General features: G+C 39.3%; 1 protein-coding gene across 3 annotated transcripts in view; it reads right to left on the bottom strand.

Moving 5' to 3' along the window:
• RERG (RAS like estrogen regulated growth inhibitor) overlaps positions 1–22,447 on the bottom strand; it is a 99,410-nt gene that overhangs the window by 3,903 nt on the left and 73,060 nt on the right. For all 3 annotated transcript variants that reach the window (XM_005148136.3, XM_031048171.2, XM_031048172.2), the window contains exons 3-4: positions 13,297–13,353; positions 631–704 (exon numbers count right to left, since the gene is read on the bottom strand). In XM_005148136.3, coding sequence (XP_005148193.1) covers positions 631–704; positions 13,297–13,353 — 131 coding nt within the window. The remainder of the gene's footprint in view (positions 1–630; positions 705–13,296; positions 13,354–22,447) is intronic.

Genomic DNA, 22,447 nt, shown 5'->3' with positions numbered 1-22,447 from the left:
GATGGTGGTCCTCCAAAGCCTACAAAGCCATGTACACCTGCTTTACTTTATGAACATTGTCTTTTTTATTATGTAGTATAGGAGAACTACTCTACCAAGGTGTCATGGGCTTGCTGTCGACAGGCTAGAAGCAGGCAATTGGAAGAGGGTCTCTGCTGCATGATACCCAACACACAAACTGTATAGGCCAGAGCAGTGTGAGCACCTGAAATGAAGGAAAGATCTGACTATGACAAAACTGCTCTTCACTTTGGTGGGAATCACTGACTGAGGCTGTCAAGCCCATCACTTGACTGTAGAAATAGACTGCGACTTTGTGCATAATAATAACAACACGTTGTTGGGCTGACCCTGAATCATGGAATGAGAACAACATTATTTTAATCCCAGAGTACACCCTGACTTGTTTGTTCTTCCAGTGTCTGAAAACAAAGCAGGGTCCCTTTCAGACAGGTCTGGATCCAGCATTCTGGGCGCAGCAGCAAGCTGATGGTGGTGCAGGGGGGAGACTGCTCAGAAACGAATCTCTGACCCCAGAAGTGAAGCACACCTGCCACCCACCAATGCACTCCCCTTCCCTGTGGTCTATGCAAGCCCAGGTATTGGATAAGAGCACATGTACCCACGCACCTGACCAGCTGTATCTAGTATCTCCATGGAAACCACTTCATCGTCAATGGTAGCTTGGTGACGATATGTAGACTCTAAAATAAGAACACATTTTGTGAAACATTTTAAAAGAAGGTTTTTGGTTTTGTTTTTGTTTTTTATCTTCTTTACAGCTACCCCAGCACAAGACCTGAAATGTGACATATACAGTTTCACTAAACTAAATATTAGAGACAGTCATTCTGGAGTAAGTCATCCTTTCTACAACTGTGACTCTTTTACCTCTCCCTCCATATGGCAAAACTTTTTCCTTCCTACATTTTACACCTTCAGAAGGCTGTGCCTGTGGATGCTTCACTTTGTGCCCAAAAAAGGACAGAATTTCCTGCAGCAAAGAGCTCTGAAAGACTGCAGCCCATTTTCCATGTTTGTGATAGGGAAGGCTGCCACCTATGAAACACAACTACAAGTACTCTCAAAGTACCCAGCTCAACAGCCTGTCGATGCATAGCTTGAAGTCTCAAGATCAAAACCAGTATGGCTGCAGAACAGAGAACCTAACCACTAAGTCAGGCCTTATACTGTGATAAAATTACAGAATAGTTAGCTATTTTAGGAATGTCTCTGAAACATGCTGAATTCATCACATTCCCCTCTTCTAGCAAGGGCTCAAGCAGTGATTTCCCTCTCTATGATTTATAAGGATAACCAACATGCATTAAGCATTCACACTATGCTACAGGAATAAAAGGAACATATTTACTGTGTCCCATGTTCTGGAACCAGACAACTAATCTGAAAGCTAATGACAAAGGACTTGTTTTATCTTAATGAGCTGATAAGTCAAATTTCATAGCATTTGACCTACAACTTGGAAAATGATTTGTGCTAACAGTGAGATTTAGTACTGTTACTACCTCACAGATGTCCTGTATCAAAAGGCAAATGTGTATGCTGTAAAATTGTGCCAAATGACTATGACAGCTTTGCATTGTCAGAGACAAATTCTTTTATTTGGTGCAAACCTCCTCAGAGGATGTCTTTAAGGAAACACATTTTTAATTTGAACTTCTGAAAGGGCTCATGTTTGGTGAATGCTTTTTTCATTATGTACTTAAGAATATCACTTCTTGATGATCATGAATGTTTCAATGCTGTCAGTGCTGCAAACAACTCTCCTCCCAGACCAAAAATATCCCTTCCCTCCTGTGCCACCTTAATTGCTTTAAGTAGCACAGCTGCCTCTAGTAGGAACAAATGGTCAATTTAGTTAGGCAGATGGCAAGCAATCTTGCTGTAGGGTTTCAAGCAATGAAGACTAGTTTTTAAAGGCTGTAAATACCCCTTCTGTTTAGTGTTACAAAGCTGTTGAAGGAGATGGAGTCATACCTTTGTGATCCTGAAGCTATACTTACGTGACAGAGTAAGATATATGTAAGTCTCAGTGGTATATCTTATCCCACCTTTCTGTTTGCCCCTTAGGATGTCTGCTGTGTATCTGTGAAATGTCTTTAGAGTGCAGTAGGCCATATGGCCCTCCCCATGAAATGGGAGACTAAATCTCAAGGAATGGACTTGCTCTTGCTGCAGAAGAGCAGCATGATTCTTTAATGGTACTTGAGTTCTCAATAAAAGGACTCTGGCACTTTATGTTGCAAGTTGGCTGCTCACACTGGGTTGGAATTTGGTCCTGGAGGAGTAGCACTTATTTTGGTCAGGTTAGTGTAAATAAATCTTAGTAAATGTGTGTCTGTTCTTGTGCTTTGGAATGTGTGGTAGCTGGGTGAATTTTAATGAGTGCAAAACAGCTGGATGTTTAAGGCATTTTGTGGTGTACTCATAGACATAGCTTCTCCTTCAAGAGAACCAAAATGTGAAGAATCTGGTTGTCCTGTAAGTTATGAGCCCTGAAGTTGTGATTTCTGGTCTGTTCACATCAATACCATGGTACTGTACAAATCCACTGCCTTGCTTTGGGATTTATTAATACCATTTTATCATTTTCCCTGTGGCACTTTTATTTTTTTGTTTGTTTTTTAGACATGCAGCTAGAGAGAAACTGGATGACCTGAGATACCTGCTGGATCCCTAATTGAAGCCATTGATAACACAGGTGTCTATGTCTCAGCTAAGCACCTAGTTTCCTATTAGAGCTGAAAAAGTGAAATAGATGCTGGGTATAGTTTGTTTGATCTCCCTGCTGGGATAAAATCTCACTTCAAAAGCACTTAGAAGTCTAAAATTGGGCAGATGAATCCAGGCTGTAAATGTCTTATGCTTTTATCATCATGTCAAGTAGAAAAAGCAAAGTGTACCACTTTACCAGTGGCTTTACCAAGATGACTGTAAGCAACTTTCTGAGCTTCAGACTGTCATTTGCATCAGGTGATACCTACACATTACATTTATATGTATATGGCTAAAACCTCATAGTTAGAAAGGAAACCACAGAGTAGTAGTTTGTTCTTCAAACCCAGTGTCAAAACTTCTAGCCTCAAAGCACAGTTAGGGAGGTGCTGCTGCTGACTTGAGCATGGTGTACCTGATGTGCTGCTAGTGCTATGGAAATACTCACATTTGGTGGTTTTCTCTGCTTCAGTGTAAGTAAATCTGACCCATTCTTGTTAGTTGCAGTGTACGCTATGCTTCTAGTCATATTCCAAATAACAAGATCAGAGGTGCTGGTAAGTGTGAGGTGCTGGTAAGTGTGGCTTTGAGAGTTGATGCCAGATTTCAGGGTTCCACTTGGTTACAAAGCTGCAATCCCCCAGCATTCTTGTGTGAAGCACTCTTGGCTCTCACAGTCCTTTTGTTTGAAACATTGAAGTTTCTTCCAGGAAGTTTTAGAGCTGGTGTGGTTTTAAGCCTATAATATATTGCCACAATCATTCATTACTAGGAACTAGATACAATTTTCAAATTACAACAGGTGTTGAATAATATGGAAATAAGGATTTTCATTTATTTAATTATTTATTGGGGTTGATTAAATTAAAAACCCCTTGGGCTCTGTGTTGAGAATCATGTTATGAATCTTCCTATTCTGAGCAATACGATTCTTTTTAAAAATGAAGGGAAAAAATTACTAAACTTTGAAGCCCATAATTTATAATCTGCCCATGGATACGATATTCAGTCAGTCTGACCACATCACATCATTGTGCTATGCATATTATGACATATTTAGTAAAGTTTTCACTTATAAGACTTAACTGGTTATTTATCAAACCTATTTGTGGAGGACCATCCTGATCTCTTGAATGTAACTGTTCCAGATGATTATATATCCTAGAAAAAAAACCCTAGTATCTAAAAAGTACCTGGTTCTTGGTTTGTATTTGCAGTGATACAGAAAGCTGTACTGATCTAAAAAGCTGTTTTCAGTACGTGTTTATTCTGAACAGACAGTATGTATCGGGTATATCAGGGGTATGTCACAGCTCTGTGAGGAAGAGGTTTGCATTGGAAGGGTTTATTGCTTTTAGGAAAATGCTTGTTGTAAGAGTAGGTAAATCAACCATGATGGAACAATGACATACACCATTTTACAGGTATCAGCCTGGCCTCTCTTGTTTCCTTTTAAGTAGAGGGATACTAAAGTAGAGGGATACTAACTCTGTTTCCATTCAGAATTTTAGTTCATTTTTGTCAAGAAAGGGTAATAAAACAAGGAAATAGAAAAATGCTCCAAGGAACTTTGGTCTCATGGTGGCTTTCAGCCAGCTGGATCTGAGAACTGCAAGAGACCTAAAGAAAGAGCTTTTGTGTGATAATTATAGCCGAGTTTCTAGGCCAAAAGGATTCAGCTAATAGGCATGAACTTGTAAGTCATGGTTAAAGTCTTGTTGGATGGCAGTGGATCAGTATGTTTAAAAGACTAAAATTTATCATCATTATTTCTGGATAAAGGTTCCTGTTGTTTGTTTGGTTTTGTTTTTTTAATGAACTCTGTGCTCATTTGGACTCCTGCAGTCCTTGACATCCATCAGGATAGCACCTGTCTACCACATTGGAGAACAGCACATTTGAAAGCACACTGGGAAAAACATTTACCTCCATTACTAACTCTGGTGCTGTTTGATATGTTTTCCATTAGATTTCCTTGAGCTTGCCTTTGAGAAGTCTATCCCCCTGCTGCATTTCCTTGCTACTTCAGGAACATTTCACCTTTCAGAATGCCCCTGTAAATTGAATGTATGCTCCTGACTCAAAGTCTCTCCTGCATGCCCAGCTCTTCTCAAAATTCAGCTAAATGTATTTTTCTTGCTTGCATCTGCCTGTTACTTACTCCATCCATTATTTATCTTACAGGAGGGGTTTTATTTTGCAACCATCAGTGGTTTTTACAGTAAGCACAGTACTGCCTTTGTGCATTTAGAATGTATTTCTAATGCTAATGCAATGTATCCCCATGTATTTATTAACTGATGCTACAGCCCCAAACATAAGCTTAGTTGGGTTATTTATTAGTAATACCATCAAATGATATGCCATGTATTGTTACTGCCATCATTCTTAGCATAGGTAAAAGTTACCAAAAGAAAACTCTGATAGCTCTGATAACTGGACTTGGACTCTCCAACGTTGCATTTCTGCATGCAGAACCCCAGGAGTCAGGACATACCGAAGGAAAAGTTCCAGGAGATTGTACAGCACCTGTAATGTGCTTTATATGTATGACTGTCATACTATGCAAACATCACGCCAAGCTACAAATTTAAACCAAAATGTATATGAAAGAAGAAGGCGTTTGTTTGCAGTGATACCTAATTCAACTCTTAAGGACTTCATGTGCAGCCTGCTCTTGTGAATGCTGTTTTTGGAATAGACAGGAGATGTGCAAAGATCTATAACATTTTCATCTTGGTATGAAAGGGTCTGTTGTATCCCCAGAACTTGTTTTTTAGGTAGAACACATGGGAGATATAAAACTAGCCTACAGAAAAGCATTTTTTTCTTGATGTGTTGATATTTTCAATAAGTAATATTTTTGCCCTCTAATAGAAATCCTAGAATACTTGTGGTGTTACATTTCCTTTCCTGTAGGTTCTGTCCTTATTCAGCTTTTACTGAAATAGGCAGAGAAAATGTACATATACCTGGGAATCAGATTCATTAAGGCATCCTAAAACAAAACCAACAAAGCCAGAGCAGAGCTAACTAGCAGGGAGTAAGCTTCAAGGCTTTGGTTTTGGTGGGGTGTGGGTTTGTTTCATTTATTCTTAATTCATTTTCTGATTTAACTTTCTCAGCAGCATTAAGCAGAGGCATTAGTTCCTGGTAGGAATTACATCTGTGACAAGTTTGTCTAAATAAGCCATGTTTTGCTGCACCTCTTTGCTTGATTGTGGCAAGAAGTCTTTGCTAGTGAAGCTGTGAGTTTCAGCTTATTTCTGCCAATAAAAACAAAAACTAACCAGTAAGACTTTTCTCACACCTAAAAGAAGCAAAACAAAAGCGCGCTCTCCTGAAGGTGCAAAAGCACTGGAAACTTCTGCTCATCTGGAGAACATTTCCAAATATGATGAGCAAGAAAAGCAGGGGCAAAATATTTTGCAGCTGTAGCTACAGCAAGAACAGCCGCTGCCATTCCTGATTTTTGCTGTCAAGCTACTGTAAAAAGGCAATATTTTTATTACTGGCATCAGGAATATCTTGATCTTGAGACTCGTATGAAAGAAAACAAACCACACTTTGGGATAACTGTTTCCCATGTTATTTTAAGCATCTTCCTCTGCTGCTCTCAATTATAATTTCATCATTTCAAGTCTTTGTTGAGCATTTTAGTAGCCAGTGTTGGGGGTTTAAGGTGCTCTAGGCTATGCCACTCCATTTCCTCAAAAACACCTCAGAAATCAGGAATACTTTCATGGCTCGTTGCTGTAATACAGTCAATATAAATTCCTACTGCTGAGGAGTATAATAAAAACTTTATAATGTATTAAATATATATCTGGGTAAGTAATGTTTTTATTGTTTTGAAGTAGGGGAAAAATGGAGGCCCAGGAAGATACATACCTGGGAAGGCACAATCTGGACTACTGAGGACTGGATCCCTTAAGCACTGAGGCAGAAGGAGTGAGTAATTTTGTTAATAAAAATAGAGGATACTAATAGCTAGAGTCTGGCCTGAAAATAAGGCTGTTTTCCAGCAATTTATGAAGTGTCTACACATTTGTCATAGTGCTCTCCGAAACACAGGTTGGCAGCCATTCCTCCTAGTCCCAAATGGTTGGTTACCATTACATCTCACTTTGGCTGAAAGCCCATACTGGACCACATATATTATTCCTAGCTTGTGTTTGGATAAGCTGTAGTTGTCAGCATGGGTGTTCAGATGAAATATGCAGAAGGTGAAGTTCTGCGAGACGATGACAGAACTCTCTCCTATTTTACTCACTATGGAAAATGGTTATTTTTAATCATGAACATGTGGATGATCTGTAGTTCTGGGTAGGCTGTGGTATCCTGTTCTGCAGCAGGACAAAAAGAGGGTTAGAAGGGAAGACTTCCCCCTGGGGCTGCTGGCCTGTCAACCTTTATACCCTAAGGCTGAAGGGACCATAAGTTAATGATTTATTAATGTTTTTTTTTAGTGTGGCCTTCTTTGTTAAAAGTTCTATTTGGTGTCTGGGCAGTTTCTGTCTCAGCTGTGCTGCTGGGTGTTAGTGTTTTTATGGTAGAGGCAGGCAGTAAACCTGCACGAGTGTTAAGACAAACTTGCTGAGTGAGCCACAAGTCAAGAAAACCAGTTATCTACAGATGTGTTTCTTCAAATTGTGATCTGCAGCAGGCAAAGCAATCCTGGGGACAAAGGGTTTGTATTCAGCTGGTATTCCAGCTGTCCAGACAATGTGTTAGCTGAATAAACCAGAGAGCAAAGAGAGTCTTTGAGAACTATATTTGGACCTGAGCTCTTTTTTTTTTGTGGCTGCACTGGCACAAAATTAGCCAAGAAAGAGTTCTTGGATCTTGTCTTGCTAGAGTAAATTATTCTTAGTGAGGTCTTTGCTCCCACTGCTAAGCTGTTTCTGGTTATCAATCAGTTTGATGGAAGCCAGTTTAGATATACTCCCACTCTGCCTTGTTGTTTATGTTGTTTGTATAGATCTGTATTTATCAGGTGCAGAAAAGTCACTCATGCTAGCAATATTTGCTAGTGTTGTGATGTTAATGACATTGTGCATGGTATGTTTGAACTTTTCATGTAGTCGTTAAATGATGCCATTTTGCTAACAGAATCCCCAGCTACAGATGTGGTTATATAGGCAAAACTAACCTTCTAATGTAATAATAATCTTCCTTGCAACAAGCTTTCCAACGGGAAAAGTCTTCTTGCCAATGTAATCAATGTCTTCATGAAGTAATTTCTGCTGTTCTTGCCACAGCAGTGAAATTTGTAAGTCTTGAGCTGGTTTATAGGAGATGAAGTTCTCTGTCATGAGATCATTAGGGGCACTAACAGAGGTACCTGTTTCCTTTCCTCAAGCACTTGTTTACCTAGTGTGCCTTTCTGCAGTCCTTTGGCTGTTTCATGTTATGCTGGAGAAGAACAGTGCTGTCACAAGTCTTTCATAATCAGGCTAGTGAGACAGCAGTTTGTGCTATCTTGCCTCCTATCTTTGCTGTACTGATATCCACACATTTTATCCATGTTTGGTGGTGTCTTATTGGCTGTCTGTACACTGCATTAGGACTTTTATAGAAACATCAACTCTCTTTTTTTCCCCCTCCCAGTAAAACAAGAGTGAACAAAACCTGAGTGACTTAAATTGTGACATAGTTGGAAGAAATCCTCTTCTAAAATGTCACTATTAATCTACTAGTTCTAGCTAAATTAGAATGCTTAAGCCTCATGTTTCTGTATGGTTACCTCTGCTCCTTCAAAGTAATGAATAGTCTTTTCTCTATCCTGTTCAGATTAAATAAACTCCTACACTTTCTGTTTTTCTTTGCCTTCATAGACAGGCCAGTCTGTCATGCACTGCTCTGCTGATTATCTACTCAGAGACAGTTTTCCTTTCAGAGGATTAGCAAAGTCACATGAAATATGTGAACAGCTAGAGAAAGACATCTAGGCATAGCACAAGAAAGCCAAGTGACTTTTAGAAAGGTCAACAAAAATATTATCCCCTTGGTTGATGTTATGTTATATGTAGACTTCTATTTAAAATTCAGTCTTTGGAGAAATGCTTGGTGGTTCTGTGCATCTTTGATATGTGAGTCTTAACAGTATGTGTGCAGTTACTTAAAGGATTTACAACTCTTCTATGAGGTGAAAGGTTTTATAGGTGAGAAGCAGAGAGACAACAAATCAGTCACAGAATCAAGACAAGAACTGAGTAACGTGGCTCCTGCACTTCCTTGGTGGCTTATTTGCTTGGGTTTTTTGTGACAAAAATAGATACTCTATGTCCCTGCACCTCAAAGCACCCAATTCTTCCAACTGTACATAACAGTGGTAATTCAGAACAAGTGACACAACCTAGTTCATAACCCCAAAACCAACCTTGGATATCTCAGCTGTTTCTAGGTAAATTAATTGTTCCGATTATGCTAGAACAATGAATGCGTTCTCAGAGAAATGCTAAAGAGCTTATTTTAAAGAGCACCCACTTTGCCATAGCTATGATGATGTTTTTTCTTTCAGCATATAATCCAGCAGATTCTCCTTACATATCATGGCTTATGGAGGCAACCAATTGGTCATTTGCATAACCATTCTATGGTTCTGTAAGTACTCTGCAGGCTCCATCTCTGAGGTGATGTGAAAGCACCCTAAATTCTGGACACTGCCACTAGCTCATGGGGGAAGTTGCTAGATTCAGACTATTACTGCTATTTACTGGCACTGAGGAGAGCAACTATTCACAGCAGCCTTGAAAATCATGGTGTAAAGCCCTGGGTCACTGAGGTCCATGGGAGCCTTGCGTTCAGGCTAACAGTTCACCCACAGAGGGCAGGTGGCCAAATAAAGGTCTTTCTTTGCACCTCTACCCTGAAACTCATCCCCTTAGAGTAGGTCCATCTGTGAGACAATACTTGCTGGAAGGTATTGCCATCTACACGCTTACGGTTTTCTGGCAGCAGCAAGGTGGTTAAGCCCTGAGGCTGCAGGCTGCAAGCTCTCCCCAAGCCAAGCCAAGTTTGCTTGGTGGCAAGCAAACTGTCAGCCTGCTGCCATCCTGCTTCCAGCAAGCATTGCTGAAACTGTACATAGGAATGCTTGTTTTCTTGCTTCTTCTATAAATCTCTTAATGGAGCCAAACTGAAATAGAGCACAAATTTCCAGTTCTATATTAAATACCCTGTAGATGCTTATGTTTTTGAAGTGTTTTTAGGCTGTGGCTTAAGTGGTGCCCTAACTAGACCAAGTGTTCCCCGGCCTTCAAACATCACACTGAATTTGCTTATTAATTTCCAAGTCGCGTTCTATTTAAAAACATATAAACATTAAATAATGTTGGTGAAATCCATGTGGTAACCCAATCCCACTTCTCAGTACATATTTAATGAGCTAAAGAAGACTAGATTAATGCTGAATTTGTGTATTTATAAAAACTGTATGTATTTTTCCAGTGTGCAGTTCCAGGGTATTTATACATTTCGCTGGACCTCTATGTCTGCTGCGAACATATGAATGAAATAATTGTGTGGTTTATTATAGATAAATATGGAAAGTAGAAAGTCACCTTGATAATTCCAGGTAACCACTTAGCTTGAGAGATTTGGTCTTTTTCATACAGCCAAACAAAAAGAAACTTGCCAAGATGGTGACAGTGACTTGCCAGATCAACAGCAATGATGGAGACGTCAAAGCTACCAGAAAATGACCTCTGCTGTCGTTGCTGCCTCTTGGCTGAGAATGGTAAAATAAGCAGCACAGTGTTATGCACTTTCTGCGAAGATGCAGCTGTCTGATGGGTGCTTGCACAAACCCAGCATCATGCACACAAGTGGCAGAGCTGCAAAGCCCTGACTTCAGCAGCAGCCCCATTTGCCAAGGCTTGCAGGATTGGTGCTCCTCCCAGCAGAAAATGTTACTTTGCGGTTTGTAATTTGGCTGCTGCAGATACAGCAGTATATCCAGATGCTGCTAAAAATATGATCCTGCATTTTCTTCTGTCAGGTTACAGGAGTAAAGAATATTTATAGTGTGTTTTTTCCCTTCCAGTTAAAATGTGCCACCCTTGAACTGAAAGTGGACAATGTCTTTTACCCTGATGGGATCATGTTGAGTTTCCATCAGATCTTGTACTGCTTGGTGAAAGCTTTCCTAAAAACAGGAATTATCTGGGGATTCCTTGCATCAGAGAGGTAATGGGTGGTTGAAAACATAAGAAATCAACTATAAATATGACATTTTTGTCACAGGCCCAGTGATTTTTGGCAAAACCTCCTCTCGCTTAGTAGCAGGACAGTTTGCATCTGTTTTACTCCTGTCCTTTCAAAATTACTTAACAAAGCTGCTTATTCTCCCTGTAGGGCAAATAGGCCTCATTGATGCAACTTAAACTTTCTATGTTGGTGGAATATGTAGATATCACTCTTTCCACCCAACTGCCAGCCCATGACTGCTAAGAAGAAATGAATCTTTCTGCTAAAACTTCTCAGGAAATTCAGCTTGGTAGTGCTTATAGGTAACACCACATCACCACAGGATGATGATAATCAAGGCAGAAATGCATTCCTTCAAGCACTATTTCTCAAAGCTTTTGAAGGTATAGTCCCTTTCTGACTGATCTCTGAAGACTTCAACAGTGGTTACAATTTCAGGAGATTTTTCTTTCCTTTTTTTTAACATCTCCTTTGAATCCCATTGTGATCCCTAGTTTTGAAAAGAATAATAATTAAAAATACTTTAAAAACCCCAATCTCTGGTAGGCAGCTTCCAGAAGAGATTACTGTGATTAAGAAAGAATTTATTCCCTATAGTTTATCAGGCTTTGAGTTTCCCAAAGCACTTAAGTAAGTTCACGATGACTGTAAGACTTAATTTAAGCTCTTATCCTCTAAACTGAATGTGAATGTAGAATTCAGTAAGTCAGAAGAGACCTAATTTCTGGTTTATTGAGGTAGGACTGTTGTCTGCATGAAGGCTTTCCATACTGCAAACAGAAGACTATTAGAATCTTTAGGAGCATGGTAAATTAGCAGTTGTATTCATTTGTAAACGGAAATAAATATCAAGTCTTGTACACTAAAAAGTGCCCAGAGCCTTCAGAGTGGAGCAAAAAAGAATATAAATCTTGCAGCTTGCTAATAACTTACTTTGTGTGGTTAAACAAGGCAACAAGGACAATTTTGTGTGCAGTGTTCCTGTAAGAAGTTAATGAACTTCAACTATACTGACACAAAACACTTCATATACTTCTTCTATTGTCAGGTTCTTAAAATGATATATTACTGATGTGAAGATGAAGTACTGATGTGAGATGTGAAGTACTAATAATACTAACAGAACATTATACCTAACATCCTGCTGTGCAGTACAAAGCAGGTGACACATTATTCACTGATGAATATGTTGGTATTAGCAGATAAAAGAATTTATTTGAGTTCAGACTGTTCTGAGAATTATTTTACCAAGATGGGATTTTTGATGTCTGTCACTTCCTCATCTTACCAGATGAAAATACTTAGTATGATACTGGATTGTTTGCTTTGCTGAATGGGCTGCCTGGCTTTTGCAAAAGTGCATTAAACTTTCCCCTTTGTTTCTGCTGTGCAAATGTAAAGCATACTCTATATCTTTAGTGAGACCTCTTAGAGACAGAACCTTAACAAAGAAATAGGTATTTAACTGTATGATCTGTATTTGAACCTCCAAAGAAAGATTAGGAAGGAGATGGCAGCACTGTTGGAGAAAAGGAAATTTGCTAGACCCTTATTTCATGTGTGAATCACTTAGTCCGGAGGGAATGAAGTTGCCTTCTAAGAAGTGAATGCCTCATCTTGGACTTCTTGGGCCAGATTTTCTCTGGTGCAGAGCATTCAAATACATATTAACTTAGGAAACATGATGAAATCTGACTTTGGCCCAACTTTTCAAGCAAGGCCACTATTTCAGAGCACTTGTTTCACAGGTTTTTTTGAGGTAACTGTGCCAACTTATCAGAAGTGCCAGACCCAACACAGCTCAGTAGGAGCAGCAGAGGAGACATGTGCATGCTCTTTGAATGACTGGTATGTTTATCTGGTCACCCAAAAAGTGAGATGCAATCTATATTTGAAAGTGAGGACAAAAACCTTACCTAAGTGCAGGTAGGCTGACTGTAAATACATACTTTTGCCCTGCCTCTCTTCCCCCTTGAATTTTTGAGGTCTGTATCCTGCCCACCTTATTCTCCAGTACCTAATGTCTGGATTATCTAAAACCAAAAACTGATCGCACACTCAATAGTTTTCAGAGTGAAATAGTGCAGTTGCTTTTAAAGGTAAAATTCCCACTGATTTATGTGTGGGCAGAAATATGCCTCATATTAATTTTGCTTTTGTCTGAGTATGTTACTGCTTCTCTATTCTGCTATCTTAGGTAATAATTTGTTCCAGCTTTAAATGACCATAGAGAAGCTTTTTATAGCAAATTTAAAGGTTGAATGAGGCTTGGAATTTTATGGCTTTCCATTACTTCAGCTATGCTATTATATACAGCATACCACGTGTACAGAATAAAATGCAACCTACCTAGTGTCGGGTCATACTCCCAGATGAACCGCTTGGTCAGGAAGCGTACAACAAGAGCTGGAGGAACAGAAACATTCCAGGTAAGATGCACAAGCCATCAACTCATCTGGGATTTAAAGCTTTCCTAGCAAACTTTTCTGTATGAATGGGCATGTAGCAGCTCTCCTGAGCTGTGCGCAGGATTCATCATCACTTATTGTGGCAGTTGGGTCATTTTCTCTGTTTGTGCCCCACTTCACACTTTTGGAGGAGGGAAACAAAATGAAGAAAATCCAAAGCTCTTTACAGGATTAATCATTTATATGTGTAACAATGCAGGAAAAGTACACTGAGGGGTTCTTGATGGTAGTCTCTAACAGATTTCCACTTTGGGTTTTTTATTTGGTCAAAATATCTTCTACTATTAAGAAGCCAAAACAACCCAATTTCCAGTGGGGGAAAAAGCCTAAAACAAGCCCCCACACAAAAAGCAAACCAATAAGAACCCACTACTTTGGATTTCCCATAACCAATGGAAAAGGTGTTGAAAGTTTTTGAAGAAGGATGCTCTGAATCTTCAAACCTAGAGGTTGTTCAAAACAATTTCTCAAACTTCCCTTTCAGATTTTAAACCTTAAAGTAACCATATAATTGGCTAAATAGCTTCCTTCTGTATTTTGGCATGCCTTCCTTGCAAAATGGGGAAGATAAATTGTTGCCAACTTGTCGCTTGAAGCAATCAGCTATAACATTTTAAATCAATGGTCCGCAAATGCTATTAATGAATTTGCAGAAGCAGAAATAAAGCTTTAGTTTTTTGAACAATGGATAACTAGTTCTCATTTTCACTTTATGGTCTAAACTCTTGCTACTTATGTTCTTATATTTATTCTTTCCCATCCCTCCAGTCCCTTTAAAAGCAACTTATGTAGGTTTTGTCAGGATATTGATTATATTCCAATTTAGAACTCAGCCATGACTTGAATTTCTAGGGGTGTAAACAAAGTGTTCACCACTGCCAACTATTCTCAATCCTTTCTGCATTTCCAGAATGGAGCTAGAGATACCACTGCACTAGCTATGACGGCAGAGATTTCAGCTATATGAAGCATGTTCCTTGTCAGCTCTACAGCTGACAGTAAACCCGGTTCTGATCCTCCTCAAACTGAAAGGTGTGTGAATGCCCCACATCACAGATTTCTGTGCCTAAGAGTAGAACAGTTTACAGAATAAATATAATTAAGCAAGCTTTGCCTAATTGGAACCTATTTTTAAAATGCAATCAGATCATTAGTTTTCAGGAAGTTTTAAGCATGCCTCACACTTGGAGGGGTAAAAAGAAGCTGATCATAAGGAAATGAGATCATCACACAAGAAGCAATTTCAAATCAGTGTTATTTAAAGTTTTTGTTTTCTTTAGGAAGTCCTACTTTTCATTTACTTTATTTATTTGTTTGTTTGTTGCTTTTAGCCTTTGCAGAAACTGTCTCCTTGGCCCTTAGACTGAATGAGGCAATTCTTGGCCAAAGTAACTTTTTAAGCCATAGTCCTAATTTGGATGCCATTGTACTACAAGATCCATGTAGCCTACTTTCCACCCATGATGACTTTTGCAGCAGGACGTTTTCCCCAGAATTTATACCAGCTACAATAGTTTAAACATCTCGATGCTTCAAAAGTTCAGAAGTTTGGTCATGACTCTAATTGCAATAATAGATTCTGTAATTGCTGTAAAATAGTTCTCCTGACATGCTTTCAGAAGACTCCTTACCACCATCTTTTTCTTCAAGTCATACTATGAATAAGCAGTGATGTGCTATCTGTATTGCAGCACCTGAGCCTGTGCCTGGACCTGAAGTAGCTACTGAAGAAAGAGAAAGGGCAGAAGAGTGGGACAACCTGGCCAGCTATTTTAATATCTCAGTATGGCTCACTTTGTTGTGATAACCTTTCCCTTGCAGACAGAAATTGATGGAGAGGACGATCAATGTGATGGATGGAATTGGAAGAAAGTCTGTCAAGTATTAATGTCTGAGACAGGTGATGAAGAGTACCAGCTCTGAAGGAAAAGAGCTGATTTTGGAGGTAGCCCAAATGAAGGAGGTGAGAAGGTGACAAGCAATAAAAAAGAAAGGTAGAACTGGACTGCAGCTGTTGAAGTGAGCCTGGCAGAAGAGAAGTTCACCCATGTATACAAATGAAATGGTATGTTTCATGCTGCAGGGGTGAAAAATTAGAGATCATAGATATAAGTTCTGGTGAGGAGAGAAAAAGTAGGTTGTATTAATCTCCAGCAGGGAGATATATTATAATCCCATACAGATATATAATCACACACGCAGCTATAATCACATATGCAGGAGGGAGCTGAAGAAAAGCAAGGAAGGATAGGAGGCAGCTGCCATGCACAGGGCCAGATGGGAATTAGTCTCTCTCATTGGCAGGTGTCAGCTGGGAGCACAGCAAGCCCAGCAAGTCACTCCTTAAGCACTACAGGTAAGAAAGCACTTGCATACAGCTTGCTTGGGCCCTATGAAGGGAAGAAAATGCCACTTCAGCACAGCCCTAGGTGAGTGGGAAAGCATCAGCTTCCAATGCTGAGTAGAAAGGAGTTGATATGGGCGTTATCTCCTTCTCACCTTAGCAAAGGTATGTGCACACTGCTTGAACCATCAGCCTTATTTAGACATGCTCAACTCTAATACTACTAATAAGCCAAAAGTAACACACTAAAAAAATAATCCAAATGCTGAGTTTTGATTCAAAATAACATTGAGGTTGAGAATGCCTGAAGCACATTATTTTCTGATTAAATTAGGTGACTAATTCCAATGTTCCTATTAAAATGACCATTCCCAGTACTTATCCACAAAAAAAAGATTAAATGCATCTCAAAGCAGGCGAGATTCAGATTGATGCCTTACCTAACAGGAGTGAATTTCATGGTTCTCCACTGAGACTAGTCCAGGCTCTTCTCTGAACACTTACTGCTTGTAAAATACAAGAACTTGCAGACTTAGAAGGAAAGGATCTCCAACAAACTGTAATTTGGATTCCCACTGTGTTTTTTAGAGACATAACCATTACCTAAGGGAATTGATGTAATGTCCCAGCAAATGAAGAACAGACTCATGTCTCTTTCTGCCTTTCTTTATACCCTTGCTTCCAAGTCAGTTGTTTTGTACAGGGTTTAAATTAGGGCAGAACTTGTCCCAGGACTTTCATTCACTCCTGTTTAAACCTTCTGCCTTAGAAGTTGTTCTTTGAGAATATATATGACTAGCTGTCAAATACCTTTCCAGTGGACCTCCACTGAAGACAATGAAGTTCGATCAGGAATTAAATTGGCAGATAAACTGAGATTATCAATCACATAATCAATTACTTTTTGAACTTGTGTGGCTAAGTCCCTTACTCAGCTTCAAAAATCTCAGTCTGTATCTTTTGGTACATTGTAGGTTTGGTTTTGGGATATTTTTGTGTTGTTTTGTGTCTTGCTAAAGATCTTTGTTTTGATTTTGTAACATATTAGTGCTCTGGCTAAATTTAAAATCTGCCTGGATACATATCTTCATTAGTTTGTTATCATTCCAGCTATGGAAGAAAGGGGAAGAATGGAAGCAGGGTTCCATTTGGAAAACATCCCCCTTCCCCAAAAGCTACAGAGATCAAAGTTATTCTAAGAAAAATAACAGCTCTTTGCAGTGAAATAACTGTATGATGACATTTTTATGCCATGAGAATATTCAGCTATAAAAATGGTCTGAAAGTAGTCCCATTATTTAACTTATCAACAAATCCATTCCTGGTGCCATGATGATGTGTCATCAGTAAACCATACTTGGCAGGAGACACCAGAGTGGTTAAAAACAGAGGTTATAGTGATCAAAAGGCACTTTATCAAATGTAGTATTTAATTACTTTAAAATGTATGAGTTTTGTTTTAGAGTTCAACCCCCATTTACCCTCTGGAGACACCTCATATACTGGAAATTCAGCACGTGGCAGGCTCCAGCCTGAAGGACAGCAGTGCCACAGGATTCTGGTATGTGGTGTGCTGCCTCCTTACATAGTTCTGTGTCCAGCTTTGGGAAGTTATAATTAGTTTTAAATGCACTACAATAAAGAAATTAACTTGTTCCTGAAAACACGGGTCATCTGGGGATGTCTCTGTGTGTGGAAAAATATGAACTTAGAATGCAGAGTCCTTTTCTTGTCCTGATACATCATGTATGTAAAACACGCAGTCATTTCTTCTGGCTTTAATCTGTGTGTCTGTGTTTTGACTCTGTTTTGGCAGTATCTGTGGCAATTCAGTGATGTAGGGATTTGAGTGGTAAGAAAGACATCAGCAGGAGGATTCGACTTCTTTCCCTCCTCTCCCGGTTTGTTCACTGTGGTCACTTTTGATGTTGAGATGTAGCATGCATTTAGTAAACTGGAAGGTAAGTTTAATGGAGAAAAAAAGAATCAATGAAGGGAAAGGAAAGGAAGAACTGTACCAAGTATGAAAATGGTGTGGTTTACACTGCTTTGCTGCTTCAACCTCTGCATATTTTGTACAGATTTTAATCACTGTTTTAAGCAGTGAACTGGTCAGAGAAATTACTGCATATGCTTGTATGGCTTTTTTTTTCTGTAGGCAGTGAGGTCCTCCACTGACTGATGATATAAATATAAAATGTATATATACTTTCATATATAAATATCTGTTAAATATAAATGTCAAAAGTATATATACTCCTTACTATATGTACTTTCTAGCAGAATGTATATAATGACATACATATAGATATACTGCAACATTTATAGTAAATATAGACTAGGATTGAACAGCTATGTGAAACCTGCTGCTCTTGCCTTTCAGGGGGTTATGTTGCTTAGTGTAATATAAACATCTTTTCTTCAGTGATAATGATGTGGGTTCTGTGGATCCAAATCTGAACCTCAAAAGTGGTTCAAATGTCTGTTAGAAAGGGACTGGAATACCTGTCTTAGATTCCTGTCTTAATCCCCACAGCTGGATTGTGAACCAAACCAACATTCCACGTGTAAGTACTTTGAAAACATTAACATACTTTCAAATGAAAAATTAAGCACTGTATATTGGATTTATCTTTACAGTAAATAACATTTTACACACTGAATATGCATGTAACAAGACTCCAAGGACTGTTTCAGATGCTAATTCAGTAAGTTGTCCAATTAGATGTCAAAGACATCAGAACTGGGTCCAATGTTAAGGAACTGTCAGTACCCCCTTCAATGACAGAGATGTCTGGACCCAGTGTTAGAGGCAAAATTTGCCACTGCTCAGACACTGGGGAGAAAGCAGTCTTGGCACAAGCATACTAGCTGAACAAAAGCCACTTTCCTTATTCAGTACTGAATACGGAAAATACAGGAGTCATTTCTCAAGACCTTTGATTACAATTACATCCTAATGTTAATAGCAGGAAGTGTTTCTTGCCTTGCTTCTGGCATGGTAATCTTACAATAAACCTCTCTATATTTTTATCTGGTATAGTCTACTGTGAATTTCACAAAATGCACATAGTATTAGTATAGTAGTCATTCGTTCCATTGCCACTGTAGGGGATGATTCTTGCAGCAAAGTTCTGCCCATTGCCTTCAGGGCTGGAGGCTTTTTTGGTTTTGTTTTGTTTTTTTACAACAGTTGATGCATATGGAATACAAGCAGGAGGCTAAATTTATATTGCATTATCCCATTCCATAATATATTGCTCCACTATAGGGTTGTTTATTTCACAAGTCTCCTCTCATACGAAAGATAAATTATGAGACTGGTGTGTCTAATGGTTTTGATCATTTTTTAGGAATGCAGTGTATAAAATATGTATTTCTACTATTTCTCCTCTCTTGACTTCATTGTATAACATGTTATGTCGCCCTTTTACAAAGACTAAACTTTCCCGTGTGCTATTCCTAACACATATGGTTTTCCAAAACATAGCTAATGGTAACACCTCCAGATGTTTGTGTGTCTGAGACAGAGTATCCTTGTGATCAGGCTGTAGAGCAAGTCGTGCAGATAAAGTCACACAATTAACTGTTGCTTTGCTAGATGATTGACACAGGTAAGGTCTGAATTTGCATGCTGATTTGAAGGATGCTGGGCACAGTAGGACAGGATTCTCAGTATAAAACTTTGACATAAACCTCACCCCCCATCTCAAAGTGAAAAATTAAAGAAGTTGGATTAATTTGAGGAAAAAAATCAGAGAAAAGAAGGGCTGAAAGTTGGTGGGTTTGTTTGATTGGGTTTTTTTTTTATTTAAAACTCCATCACTTCATTAAGAAAATAAATGGCAAGATGACAAAATTTTCAGGGGGATGTAGTGTTTCTGTATTTTTTTTTTCCTTTAATTTCTCCTGGTGTTGGCTTTAGAAAACATCCCACTTTCTTGGTCAAATTTGTCATTTTTAAAATGGAAAAAGAAAGTAAGGAAATAAAGGAGAGAATTCTATAATACTTTAGATGTCAGGATGATCTTCTGGTTATTGTCAAAGCATTTTTGAGTGTATGGATTTTTGTTGGATAATACATTTTGAGCAGAAGGGGCATTTTTTGGAAGGCAGCTAGTTCTTTAGATTTCTTTTTCAAAGGAAATGCCTGCACAGCTCACTGTTGTCAACAGACTTGTCATGTAGGAAATGCAGATTTAAAAGAAAAACAACCCCAACCTCACTAGCTTCCACGTTGTTCCTTTGTTCACTGCAATGTTATTTTGTATTGCACTGGAGAAATGTGTGGGACTAAACAGATGTCATTGTTACAGAGATGGCAAAGGTGCGCTTTCTTGACTGTAGCATCCACCAGCTACTTGGCTTCAGCTGGTTTGTATGTACCAAAAGGGTTCAAAGTTGATTTCACTCTGCCTCAAGGCACAGTCACCATGAGTTATTTGACTGGCACTCCTGAAAGGAAGGGCTGGCTGCTGTTTTGGAGATGCCTTCAGCTGCTTGTAGGACAGTGTGGAGCTGATGCCTCATCCCCTGCTAGTGCAAAGGAAGGAACAAACGTGAACACAGAAGGAACAAACATGAACACAGAAGGAGGCAAAGGCAGGTCAGGAGTGGGGATTTTTGTTGCTGTTTTGTTTGGGATTTTTTAAATTATTACTCATGTTGTTGTAGGTTTTCTTGGTTTTGTTGCTTTTTTGTTTGTTAAGGCTCTCCTTAAAGGATCTCCTGCTCTGATCCCTGCTCTAGCTCTCCCTTCCCAGGCTCAGAAAGCAAGAGATAAACAGGAGGAACTGTAAGAAAGAGGAGAGACTTGATGTTGCCTTATTGGAGGAAGCCTGCATGTCCTGGGAGAGCTGTGGATCCCCTTCCCAGGGAGTAGGGCAGGGAGCACTGTCTCATGCCCAAAGGGGAGGAAGAAAGTTTTCCAACAAGGTGAAAAGCCAGTTCTGTGTGAAACTGTGGACTGGGGTAGGGACTGCTCTACAAGGTCCAGCATCCTGGCCATAAATCCTTACCCCTGCCTAAGGGGGAGGGTGCTGGTAAGGAGCTCAGCAAGCCGATTTGCCTCATACTGGTGTTAGTGCTTGACAGCTTGGGGGGCTGGCTTGTGTTTTACCATCCTACTGGCTGCCATTCTTGTCAGGAGCAAGACATTATGTTTCATGTGGGATGTGCTGGTCTGACAAACCCATTCTGGAAAGGCACAACATACTCTTTTGCTGCTAGGCTGAATTTAGTGTAATTAAATGCTTAAGAAGAGTTTTACCAGGCCCTCCTGTAAGAAAGGCCACTAGCATTAATGCTAGATCACTGGCCGTGTTTGTAACCTTCACGATGTCAAAAAGTACCTTTGTGAAAGTGCCTTGCTGTGTACTGTTTCACTAAGTCTGTATACATCACCATAAATGGTGACTAGAAATGGCATAAAGCGTACCTTCTTCTCTCATTTGCCTTAGAAACAAACCCAGTGATGTAAAAGGATGTTGTCTCTATTTCATTTTGGTAGACAGCACTGGCTGTTTCTGTGGGTCTGAGTCTGAACAGATGATCTGTCACTCTCTTCTCCTCAGCCTGACTGTAGTAATTTTCTCATCTTATTTTAAGCCCATGTATACTTTATCAGATGAGACGAGCTCGCATCAGATGAAAAACAAGCTGTTCCCTGGCTTTTTCTGCTATATACTTGATTGATTTTTATGTGCACACCTTGGATTTCTGGGTTTGGCTCCACAGAAGTGTCAGATAACCTGGAAAAACTTTACATTGTGATTACAATCCAGCTGGATTTTCCCATATATGCAAATATATGGGAAAATAATGAAAGATCATATGTCCTGTGTAATTTACTTGACAAAAGAGCTTAGATGGACACATCAGGTCATATCAGCACTACAGACTGATGAGCCAGAAATCAGTCAATAGATTCATGCCTGTAAGGTTTTGGTGTCACAGGGAAATGAAGAATTAGGGCAACAAAATACATCAAGAACTGATTCATGGAGTTTTCACAATCCTCTTTTTTATGAGCCTGATGACAGAAGCATTGATAAATGTTGCAGCTTTTTAATACAGTGCACAGTATAATACTTATGGGAATCTGTGGTTTTCAAACTGTGCTATTAGCTGATTTTGCATCACAGCTCCTTGGCTACCTGGATTTTCAAAGGCAGATAAAGAACAGTTTTGTTTCTGACAGGCTCATTGCCAAGTACCTGAACCAGACACCTGGAGGAGTTCCCAGAAGAATGAATGAAGAAAGGCATGTAAGAACAGACACATCAGACAGTGACATATACCACATTGGTTTTGAGGCTTGTGTGACTAGTTACTAGCAACATAGTGTATCATCTTCCAGTTGCCTCCAGTACCTCATGGAAAGGGGTGGCAATGTCCTGACGGCTGTTATCACATTCTATCTATCCTTTCTGTTTACTCTCCCTTCTCCTCTCTGTGCTGTTGCTTGCTTGCAATCTAGAATCTTGAATTTCTGTTTGTACCACCAATATTTTTATGGCAAACAGCTTTGCCATTACACAGGGAGAATTAAGAGACACAGAACCAGGAGCAGAGAAGCTCTTCAAGAGACAAAGATATCCTTTCCACGGTAGGGTTTCTGGTACTGAAGAATAAGAAATGTGAATAGAAAGGTTGCAATCAACAATTGAAAACAAAATAAATGCTATGA

Source organism: Melopsittacus undulatus, chromosome 5, assembly GCF_012275295.1.
Source record: "Melopsittacus undulatus isolate bMelUnd1 chromosome 5, bMelUnd1.mat.Z, whole genome shotgun sequence".
NCBI classification, from domain to species: Eukaryota; Metazoa; Chordata; class Aves; order Psittaciformes; family Psittaculidae; genus Melopsittacus; species Melopsittacus undulatus.
The sequence above is the reverse complement of the archived record's forward strand: the minus strand, read 5'-3'. Positions and strand labels throughout refer to the sequence as shown.